At 41.6% G+C, this 12,021-nt stretch overlaps 1 protein-coding gene and 1 non-coding gene across 5 annotated transcripts in view; one reads left to right on the top strand and one right to left on the bottom strand.

Annotated features, from left to right (window-relative positions):
- The window catches only part of XPNPEP3 (X-prolyl aminopeptidase 3), an 82,285-nt gene extending 76,339 nt beyond the window's left edge, over positions 1 to 5,946 (top strand). For 3 of the 4 annotated variants that reach the window (XM_047741896.1, XM_047741897.1, XM_047741895.1), the window contains 2 exons: positions 1,047 to 1,167; positions 2,548 to 3,040. In XM_047741896.1, the coding sequence (XP_047597852.1) occupies positions 1,047 to 1,167; positions 2,548 to 2,714 (288 nt within the window). In that variant the 3' untranslated portion in view covers positions 2,715 to 3,040. Of the gene's footprint in view, positions 1 to 1,046; positions 1,168 to 2,547 lie in introns of all 4 variants that reach the window. The other variant, XM_047741894.1, reaches the window with a different exon arrangement.
- A 5,745-nt stretch (positions 5,947 to 11,691) lies between these two features.
- Positions 11,692 to 11,795, bottom strand: LOC125108073 (U6 spliceosomal RNA). Its single transcript, XR_007129762.1, has one exon. It is a non-coding gene; the product is annotated as a U6 spliceosomal RNA (small nuclear RNA).
- Positions 11,796 to 12,021: the final 226 nt, after the last annotated feature.

Below are 12,021 nucleotides of genomic sequence, written 5' to 3' on the forward strand. Positions count from 1 at the left end.
CTTTTGACCCCGGCTCTCAGAAACACCTGATGTACTGCTGGGGTTTTATCCTATGGAAAGCTAATTAGATTTAGAAGTGGTCTTTTTGAGTCTTCATCTTTAAGAGGGATTTAGAGTGAACCTGAATTAAACAAAAGGAGTCAGTACTTACTTCTCCCAGAAGATGGCAGCACATTCTAGTTCATTGCGTCTGTGTAAGTAGCTCAACGTGCAGAAAACATAAAATGAAGTCTGGTGCCGACAGGGTGGGAAGGGACACAAAAAGCAGAAGAGGTTAACTCTCAATCCCTTTGTGGCGATTTTGAAAAGATAGAAGTCGTGGGGGAGGGTGTCTGTTGCTTCAGTGACATCGGTGAGATGAACAATATCCCCAGGGGCCGCGTCCCTAGTGAATTTCATCTGCATCCAACATGTAATGATGTTCAGTAAAAATGGAAAACCTTAGCTTTAAATTAAGATGCCAGGTGGCCGCGCCAAACAGACCATTATGGCATCTCATCTCCAAGTTTAGGCTGCCAGGGTTTCTTTTATCAGTAGGAAAGACTAAATTCCTCCTGTTGAAGCCAACAAACCTAATTAACAGATAGGAATATCCAGCCCAGTAAATGCGTTATAATTACTGTGTTAATTTGCTGTTCTGTGCCTACTCCACAAGTCCGTGAGATGCTCAGGGTCTCCAGAGCCGGCTTTCTGAGAGGGACTTGTAAACATTGAAAAGAGAACCATTCTAATATAATCATCCTCCCTCCCCCAACAAAAGATGTTTTCAATTGCTGTAGCATTACTGGGGTTACCCATGTCACATTGTATGTCATATATGAAATAATGGGACAGGAAATGTGAATTAGTTTGAAGGCCATCAGCAGAACTGTATTCAAGAGGTAGAAGTTTGTCAGGTCTCTTGAGCATTAGCCTGAGGGTAGGTGAAACCAAAATGGCAGAACCACGGGGGAAGTATTAACACATAACTCACTGACTTACACATGCCCAGCTTTCCCCTTAAGGGGTCATTGCTCTAATATCACTGTGCTGATTACCTTTTCCAGGCTGCTCGAAAATACTGCCCTCATCATGTCGGCCATTACCTCGGGATGGATGTCCATGACACTCCAGACATGCCCCGTTCCCTCCCTCTCCAGCCCGGTATGGTGATCACAGTGGAGCCAGGTAAGGCCGGGTGCTAGCAGCCTCTGAGCCCTTGGGACACCGAATAGTATCAGATAGAAGGGTAAATGGATCCCTTCAGTGGAGATGGGAACTTGATTTTAAACTTTTTTCCTTGAACTTTCTTATTTAACATCACACAATTTGTTTAATTTGACTTCTCCAATACACAACAGATGGGGAATACTTTCTGTAAGTAGATATTAAGAAATAAATCTTTTTTTAAACCCTGCCTTTGCCAGGGCTAATTTATACTAGTCTCCTCTGCAGTGGTGGCCTGCTCAGACCTCTGAGGTCCCAGGTGCTTCTGTGCAGAAAGCTACTCAGACTTACCGTGTTTCCCTCTGCAGAACTGCCCGCATTGCTCTCCTTGGGATCTAAGTCCTTTTTCCTGAGCTTCAGGGAAAGCTGGTGATCTAGTGACTCCCCAGCTTGATGATCCAGGGAGTGGGCAGAATTCTGCGGAGAAGTGGTCACAGTGGAATGTAAGGATTGTTGATACAAGAGGAATTTTTAAATACTCTGTTTTGGTCAAGAAAATGGATTTCGGCTCTAGATTTCAAGTGTTTTCCTCTCTAAATTATAGAAATTATAGCTGGGACACCACTTTATACTACCCAGTCCTACACTGCTGTCTGTGGCCTTACGTACTATGCGTTCCAGTCTGGTTGGTGCATTGGCGCTTCCTTAGGCTTTGGCTACATATTCCTTCGCTGATCTTTTTCTTTTTATCACAAGGTAGCATCTATGAGTATAATGGAAGAAGTTTCCAGTTTCTTAAATATGAAAAGACGTGTTCTTGTCTGACTTCGTGATTAGAAAGGGTACCTTGGGCTCTTAGAATTTTCCAGGTGTTCCTTAAAGTCTTCCTGTTTCGCTCTTACTCTACATCATGTGCATCAGTTATATCTATGTCGTCTTTGAGTATTTCTACAGCTTGTTGTTCAAGTGAAGCGGGATTTTTTTTTTCAATATATTTTAAAATACTTTATATCCCTATTTTAGTAGTTCCCTTTTCCCAGGGGATGATCAGGCAGAGAAAGAATGCATTTACATAATCTGCTGGTTCCCAGCATGTGTTGACATACTCATAAGTAACTGTAGTGGCCTGCTTAAGCCACTAGACTATGACAGAATCATGGTAGCGCCTGTAGTCTGGTATACAGAACACCTACAGTCATAGTTCTAGCAATGACAGCCAACATTAACTGATCATTATGTGCCACACTCTTACACAGATGTACTATCTCATTTAATATCCACAGTTCTAGGTAGATACCCAGTTTTATAGATCAGTTGTAGCGCAGAGAGGTTAACTTGACTGTCCCAGATCATCCAGTTACCGCCACTTATAAACAGCACATTCTTTCTTCTACTTTTCAGGCATTTATATTCCAGAGGATGACAGAGATGCCCCAGAGAAGTTCCGTGGTCTTGGTGTGCGAATTGAAGATGATGTAGTGGTGACTCAGGATTCACCTCTCATCCTTTCTGCAGATTGCCCCAAAGAAATGAATGACATTGAACAGATATGCAGAAGGGGCTCTTGACCCTCATTGCAGTCCACGTGCATCTCAGGTTTAGAGGGGGTATATGTCCGTACCTGTACACGTGTGCCGGCCAAGAGTGGCCGTCCATTTATGAGTGTGGCAACTGTATGAATGTATGAAACTGTGTATGTGATCCTTATTTGTTTTAAGTAGCTAGAAATCTGGAAAACTGAATTTCTGAACGGTATGTTACTACAACTTTAGTGACATTAACTCTGTACAATTAATGACCAAGGCAGGCTTAATTTTTAAATGTACAGGAATATCGTGGTTACATGTGTCCATGCATTCCAGTTAACACAATTAAACATACAATTTTCTCCTTCTCTCCAGCTCTTTCCCTTTCTACATCGGAGATCTACCTAATATTGTAAGCTGTTGATGATGCTTGTATTTTGAGCTAACCACCAGTGTGTCTGCCTGTACTAAAAGCCACCTGTCAGGGATTGTGGGTAGCCAATACATATCTTCCATAACTGCTATCTGTCTCTTCCAGAGCCATATGAGCCCTTGGGGGCACCGATGTCCTGCAGTCCCACCGTTCAGCTCCAATCCAGATTCTAGCAACACTAACTAACAAGACAGTTTTGAGTTTTTCTTGCTATTTGGTTGCCTGTGGCCTGGAAAGTGTTTAGATCTTGATGATGGAAGGAACGGAAGAGAAAGAAAAGCGTGTATGTATCTGCTTCAGAGCTACACCTCTTGTCTGTCTGTTCTCAATCTGAAGGAGATTCCTTTTCCAGGCATCCATGCTTTCTTTATAGATTCTTAGTGCACTGACCCTCATAGCACACCCTTGAAGCTGCTGCCCTGGCCAAGGGCAGATCCTCTCTTACCTGTTGGAAGTCAGAGGAACAGCACCCAGGTTTCAGAGAGATGCCCGTTATCATGCTAGAGTGTGTCTAGTGCGATATATGGAACTCACCCAGTACCTGCAAACATGCTATGATCCTTTTGTCTCTCCGACATTAGCACTGGAAGGCGGGAGTCAGGAGTACTATTTCCCTCAACACAGCACTGGCTGCGTTTATACAGGAACTCACTTCACAGAGCGAATGAGTCTAGATTATTCCAGACGGTTTATGCAAGAGCTTCTGTCATAGAACTAGTGTGTTCATCTCCTTTAAACCTGGATATGGGCCCAAGACATACAAAACATGCTGATGGTTAGAGCATGAATCCAAGGGATTTTAAGGAAGAAACAGGTTAGGGGATTAACACTCAAACAGCCGTGTTCTGACTTTGCTCAGCAGCTGTGGGAGTGGATGGCCACACACCTGGATTCTTGTCCCTGGGCCTCCCCGGGGTCCTCCCCACCTCCCTCCAACTTGTGTGCTACTTTCTAAAAGAAGGGACTGAAAATAGATCCGCAAGTCTAGCTTTTCACCCTCTGGGCTTCTGTGACCCCAACAACCCTTTCCTTTGTATTGAGTTTCCTCAGTTCATTTACAATCCTGGAATAAGGAATTTCCTTTCCTTCCTATAAATCATTTTCTGTGGTCTTCAGCTTTCTAGCAAAAAGACTATGTGGCTTTTATGTATAGCAGCACCCCTGGACATGAAACAGACAGACTGCTTCTGCTTCGATTCTAGTCAAGTTCTGCAGATACTGTGAGTCCTGCTTAGAATGGCTGTGGCAGAATTCTTCTGGTGACTTATAATCCCCGAGCCAAGTACATTGTCCTTTGAGTCCCAGATTAACCTTAGTAGCTAAGTATTAAATGAGACTACTAGAACCATCAAGAAATGGATGACACAGTGTTTCAGGGCTTCCTGACATGTTGAGGGTTTTTTAAGCAGATGTGATGCACCATGCAGAAATCTCATTCATTCTTAGCCATGCCACAGACAGCCCTGCATTTCCTCCATGTCTAAGTATAATACTTCACATACGCACCAGGCTCTCCTAATGGAAATCTTAATCTTTAGAAGTCCTTCTAATGTTACACTGGGATTTTTCTCCCTCAGTTGAAGAGAGATGGTTGGGTCATGAATGATGCCATCTAAATGAAGGAAGCATATCTTCATAGCCTCTGCCGCTTACTTTTGTGTGTTTGTCTCAGAAATTTGTGTTTTTCCTCATAATTGGGAAACAAGACTTTTTTATTTGAAACACAGTAGTAGCAATTACTGGAGTAGAAACCCTTCTCTTCCCATGGCCATAATATCTAAGCTGGGAAGGTACTTCTCATAGTGACTGTAAGTTCTCTCTGGGTCTTCTTTGAAAACACCCTTATTTTTTCACTAATCTTTGTAAGGTCAGAAAGGGAAAACTCCTACCATAGACATTATATCTTAATTTGAAATTAGATTCCATGAAATAAGAAAATCCCAGATGAAGACACTGTAACTCATTAAAATCGAAAAATTGGGCTGTGTTATATTTTTCAAAGCTGACATAACTAACATCGTCTTTAGCTTTCTTAATAATAGAAAGATTGCAGATCTGATGCAGGAGTGCTGCCTTTTCTCCTGTGTCTGTGCCAGAGATCACAAGTACAGCACAGGGACTGCCCCGCCGCACCAGCTGTGACCTCAGAGTCCTTTGTAACACTGTGTTTTCCAGTAACTGCTAGAAGAAAACAAAAGTGGGATTTGAGTTAGACCTTGTCTGCCATCCCTCAGCTGGCATATGAGCAATGATAGTAGAACTCGTTTGTGTATGAGTGTGTCTTAGAAACTAAGTGAGGGCCCAGGATGGGGGCAGCATAAAGGACCCTGCTTGCAAGAGATCTTTTATGGTGTGGTTGATTTTTTTAAAATTTTAGTTTCCCGAGGTGGAATCTGAGGCCTAAAACTTAAGCTGATAGGGTTAAATTTCAATCCTGGGAAAATGTAAACACTTCAGCTTATAATGAGAAGGTGATACATCATTAAATGCTAATGTTTAGTTAGAGCAGAAGCCCATTGTCACATAGTACGAGGGTCCTCCTGGCTTACCTCTTCTTACCTCTGCCTGTGTGTTACTGAGGAATTTGGGGTGAGCATCAGGACTGCTCAGAACCCCACTGAAATCAAGGCCTCTTGGGATATGCTTCCTGAGAATCTGAGAACTGCAGTCTTCGTTAGCATCTACTAATACTTTGTATGATTTTTGTGCAATTATGTAAGTTCAGTTTGGACAAAACGCTGTTACTTTTTAAAGCTCTACCCACTGAAAGTAGGTATGTCATTCCCCAACAAGGGAAAAGCATTTATTACTATCATTTTAAAAATAAACTATAAAACTGTAGGAAAGTGTGTGATGTGTGTATGTTATTTTCAAATCTAGAATTTGTAGCCTAAAATATGAGAACATTTTGTTTTACAAATGAGGGGTGCCTGCCTGGCTTAGCTGGGAGAGCATGTGACCCTTGGTCTCAGGGTTGTGAATTCAAGCCCCATGTTGGGGTAGAGATTACTTCAATAAATAAACCTTTAAAAATATATGTTTTAGGGGCACCTGGGTGGCTCAGTTAGTTAAGCATCTGCCTTTGGCTCAGGTCATGATCTCAAGATCCTGGAATCGAGCTCTGCATCGGGCTTTCTGCTCAGCGGGGAATCTGTTTCTCCCTCTGTGCGCTCCCTCTATCAAATAAATAAATGAAATCTTTAAAAAAAATACATATATATTTTATACAAAGTATTTATCAACTGCTGTCATAAATCATGATTCGGGGTGCCTGGGTGACTCAGCCGTTGGGTGTCTGCCTTCAGCTCAGGTCATGATCCCAGGATCGAGCCCCACATCGGGCTCCCTGTTTGGCGGGAAGTCTGCTTCTCCCTCTCGCCCTCCCCCTGCTGTGTACCCTCTCTCTCTGTCAAATAAATAAATCTTTTTTTTTTAAATTATGATTCGGGGCGCCTGGGTGGCTCAGTGGGTTAAGCCGCTGCCTTCGGCTCAGGTCATGATCCCAGGTCCTGGGTTCGAGCCCCACATCGGGCTTTCTGCTCAGCGGGGAGCCTGCTTCCTCCTCTCTCTCTGCCTGCCTCTCTGCCTACTTGTGATTTCTCTCTGTCAAATAAATAAATAAAATCTTTAAAAAAAAATAAAAATAAAAATCATGATTCAACTTATGATCTTGGGCGCCTGAGTGGCTTAGTCATTTAAGCGGCTGCCTTTGGCTAAGGTCATGATCCTGGGGTCCTGGGGTCAAGTCCGCATCAGGCTCTCTGCATAGCAGAGAGTCTGCCTCTCCGCCTTGCTTGTGCTTGCTCTCTCTCTCTCTCTCAAATAAATAAATAAAATCTCTAAAAACAAAAACTTAAGATGATCTTATCAGAAGGGAAAAATGAATTAGATCTGGTCCATTAAAAAAATGGCTCAAAGGTCTAATGTATAACATGGTGACTAGAGTTGATAATACTCTTGTGTAATAGAAATTTTCTAAGAGAGTAGAACTTAAATGTTCTCACCAAAAAAAGGGAGGGGGGAGATAAATATGTGAGGTGATAGATGTGTTAATTAAATAGATGGAACATGCTTTCACAATGTATACTTAAATCATCATGATGTACACTATAAATATCTTACAGTTTTATTACCTCAAGAAAGCTAGGGGGAGGGGCACCTGGATGGCTCAATCAGGTAAGGGTCTGACTTCGGCTCAGTTCAGGATCTCAGAGTCCTGGGATCGAGCCCCATGTTAGGCTCCTGGCTGAGTGGGGAGTCTGCTTGTCCCTCTCCCTTTGCCCTTGCCCCCACTCATGTTCTCTTTCTCTCAAATAAATAGATCCTTAAAAAAAAAAAAAAAAAAAGCTGGGGGAAATGGTTAACTCCACAAAACTGACCCACAGGTCCCCAGTCAGCCCCTGTACTACTCAAGACTGTGAACTTTGGTCATGAACATTTTATGAAGGATGAATTTTATAGGGAAGTCAGATCAATCTGAAAAATTGTAAATTTGTGAACTTTCTCAGTGAGCCATATAAACAGCCATGAGTGTGGCCATTTCTTCTTAGAACTATTGTTAAAATCAGGCTTTCTTAAAAAAAAAAATCAGGCTTTCAGGGACACCTGGTTGGCTTACTTGGTGGTAGAGGGTGTGACTTGATCTCAGGGTTGTAAGTTCGAGCCCCACACTGGGTGTTAAGATTACTTAAAATGTTTTAGAAATAATAAAATCTTTTTTTAAGGATTTTATTTATTTGAGAGAGATCACAAGCAGAGGGAGGGGCAGAAGAAGAGGGAGAAGCAGGTTCTCCACTGAGCAGGGAGCTGGACACAGGGGCTCCATCCCAGGACCCGGAGAACATGACCTGAACTGAAGGCAAACACTTAACCAACAGAACGACCCAGGCGCCCCCATATTAAAATCTTTAAATAAAGTCCGAGGCTTTCTCTAAGTTGTACCTTCCAACATTTTTCACATCATGGCATACATAAAAAGATATTTTTTGTATGGCACAATGGAATAAACTTGAGGGGACTTAGGAATATATACGTGTGACTTAGGGAAAAAAAAATTCATTCCATGGTCTTTATGTAATTGTGGTAAGAAAAATCATATGTACTAGTTTTACAAAAATTTTTAAATTTGTATAACACTTCCAAGAAATCATTTTTAGAATGTCCGTAGATTTAGCCCACTTGTGAGAACATGACTTTTTTTTAATACACAATTCCTGGGGCGCCTGGGTGGCTCAGTGGGTTAAAGCCTCTGCCTTCAGCTCAGGTCATGATCCCAGGGTCCTGGGATTGAGCCCCGCATCGGGCTCTCTGCTCAGCAGGGAGCCTGCTTCCTCCTCTCTCTCTCTCTGCCTGCTTCTCTGCCTACTTGTGATCTCTGTCTGTCAAATAAATAAATAAAATAAAAAAAATACACAATTCCTGATCCAGACTTTTTAGTGATAATATCTTCAGATTCTTGATAATCACCCTCTATAAGAAATTTATTTCTAGGGGCGCCGGGGTGGCTCAGTGGGTTAAGGCCTCTGCCTTTGGCTCAGGTCATGATCTCAGTGTCCTGAGATCGAGCCCCGCATTGGGCTCTCTGTTCAGTGGGGAGCCTGCTTCCCCCTCTCTCTCTGCCTGCCTCTCTGCCTACTTGTGATCTCTGTCAAATAAATAAAATCTTAAAAAAAAAGAAAAAAGAAATTAAAAAATTTATTTCTACGAATAGGTGACAAAAAATTTGAAACCATCTTTATGATCATTTAAAAATTATTATTGAACTGACGAATGGATAAACAGGATGCAATATGTCTATACGCTGAAATATTATTTAGCCATAAAAAGGAATGGAGCACTGACACCTGCTACAACACAGACACATCTTGAAAACTGTCGTAAGAGAAAGAAGCCAGACTCAAAAGGCACATATTAGTCCATTTATATAAAATGTCCAGAATAGGCAAATCTATGGAGATAGGAAGTAGATAGTAGTTGCAAGGACCTGAGGGTAGAGGGACAGGTGGACAGTGACTACTAACAGAGTTTCTTTTTTAGGTGATGCAAAACTATGAACCTACAGGGATGCCTGGGTGGCTCTGCCTGCTTGTACTCTATCTCTCTGACAAATAAATAAAATCTTTTAAAAAAAGAACAACTATGAACCTATGAAAAAACCTCAAATTGTATACTCTTAAAGGGTATCTTATGGTATTTAGATTAAATCTCCCTAATTTACTATTGAATTTAAATTTATTTTTCTTTTGTTTTTTTTTTTTCCATTTTTATTTATTTATTTGACAGAAATTTATTTATTTATTTACTTATTTATTGTGCAAATAAATAAATTTATTTTATTTTATTTATTTATTTGCACAAGCAGCAGAGTAGCAAGTAGAGGAAGAAAAAGAAGCAGGCTCCTGGCTGAGCAAGGAGCCTGATGTGGGACTCAGTCCCAGGACCCTGGGATCATGACCTGAGCTGAAAGCCGTTGCTTAACCAACTGAGCCACCCTGGCGTCCCTTGAAATTAAATTTAAAGAACCTAACTCCTTTCTCTGACAAATGTGAAACTTCTTATAATGTGGATTTTTTTTTAAAGATTTTATTTATTTATTTGACAGAGATCACAAGTAGGCAGAGAGGCAGGCAGAGAGAGAGGAAGGGAAGCAGGCTCCCTGCTGAGCAGAGAGCCCGATGCGGGACTCGATCCCAGGACCCTGAGATCATGACCTGAGCCGAAGGCAGCGGCTTAACCCACTGAGCCACCCAGGCGCCCTATAATGTGGATTTTTGATCAAAGTGAAATCACATCAAATATTTCAAGATGATGAAGCTGTTAATTCACAGAATGTAAACATGCATTTTTAGAACAGTCACCCTGGGGCTAGCTTTGACCACAAAGGTCAGAAGTATTTCATGTATGTGAAGCAGAAAGCCAGGTTGTCTGGAGCTACACCTGCCAAGAGCCCGAGCCCAATCTTCAGTCCCCGTGAGGCCCATGGCTAGCAGCACCTCAGGTCCCTGAAACACCTCACGTCCCTTGATGAGCAACAGCAAGGTCAGCAGCTGCTACCAGAGTGGGTGACCACATGGTAGTGCCCCTCCTTGGCCATATTTCAGGGAGTCCAGGACTTCTGGTGGCAAAGTGACAAGTAAGGGAGCTCTGGCTGCTCCAAGTTCCATCCACCTCGCCATCCCAAGGACAGAGGGGATCAGCATCTCCCCACACACTAATTTCAAGGCACATCATTCAGGGTATTGAACTGTAAAATCAAGAATTATACTGAATGGAGCTTACTCTGGACATAAGAATTTGTGGTACTATGTAAATATTGATCCAGATTTCCACCAGTTTGCGAAACCTAGTGGTTCTGGATACTTGTCACTAAATGCCGTCTTTCTTTTTCTAGGGAAGTTGAGACTGGGAAGCCTGTGGTGATACATCAAAAATGTTTTTAAAAACAGTCATCTTGAAAATGTTATTCAGGATTTCATTGCTCAGTATTTGGCTTTGCCATCTACGTGTAACACAGATTTAAGTCTCTAAAAAGGCCTGGCTGGCTTAGTAGAGCATGCAACTCTTGATCTCGGAATCGTGAGTATGAGCCCCACGATGGATGTAAGTTTAATTAAAATAAATAAAAATAAAAAATCTCTAATAAACTATAGCCAACCCCTGCGCTAATTATACTCTGGGCAGTGGACTTTACATTATGAGTGAACAATTCTACTTTACAATAGGGATCACGATGCAGAGTAAATTGTACTTGACACTGCATGAAATACAACGGGCATACAGTCCACCTGCAGAAGCCTGAAAAAGTATGCTCTTGACAAAAATAGAAGAATATGGTGGTTCCTCCAAAAATTAAACAGAGGTACCATTTGATCCAGCAATTCCACTTCTGAGTAAGGACTCAAAAGAACTGAAAGCAGGGACTGAAAGAATATTTGTATACCCACATTCATAGCAGCATTATTCACAATAGCCAAATGATGGCAACGACCGAAATGTCCATCAGTGGACGAATGGATAAACCAAATGTGATATATACGTATAACGAAATGCTATTCGACTTTTAAAAAATGTAACATACGTGCTACAGCATGGATGAACCTTTAAAACACTGTGCTATGTGAAACAAGCCAGATTAAAAAGGCCAATATTGGGGCATCTGGCTGGCTCAGTCTGTGAAGCATGAGACTCTTGATCTCAGGGTTATGAGTTCGAGCCCCACGCTGAGTGTAGAAATTACGTTAAAAACATAAAATCTTAAAAAAAAAAAAAGGTACATACTAATTCCACTTAAATGCAGTACCTAGAGTAGTCAAATTCATAGACACAGCAAGTAGAATCATGGTTGCCAGGGTCTTGAGGGAGGGGAGGAGTGGGGAGTTACTGTCTAATGGGGACAGTCTGGTAAGGGAAGATGACAAAGTTCTGAAGATGAAATACACGTAAAGTCACTGAACTGTACATTTTAAAGATGTTTAAAATGGTAAATTGTACATTTAGCTGCACATAAAAATTTTTCTTTTACTAGAAAAAGAATTATATTAGCATATGAGCAAGGGAAAGACAAGAACTAAAGGCAGACTGAGTATTTAAGTAATTAAATGCTTCCTGAATTTGCGTGTCATCCTTGCGTAGGGCCCATGCCAATCTTCTCTGTACCATTCCAATTTTAGTATATGTGCCGCTGAAAGCACCAGTATGTAAGTAATTAAAATAAGAATTAATAAAATGCTAAGTCGGCATCACCCGATAACAGAAGTTTGTAATCTCCCGGTCTGTGCCATAATCAGACTAGTCTGAGGTGTCACGTGTACTTTGAGGTACCTATTTTTTAAATCTTTTTTTTTTTTCTAAGATTTTATTTATTCATTTGAGAGAGAGAAAGAGAAAGCATGAGAGGGGGGGAAGGTCAGAGGGAGA

Source organism: Lutra lutra, chromosome 8 (genome assembly GCF_902655055.1).
Source record: "Lutra lutra chromosome 8, mLutLut1.2, whole genome shotgun sequence".
In the NCBI taxonomy this organism is placed as follows: Eukaryota; Metazoa; Chordata; class Mammalia; order Carnivora; family Mustelidae; genus Lutra; species Lutra lutra.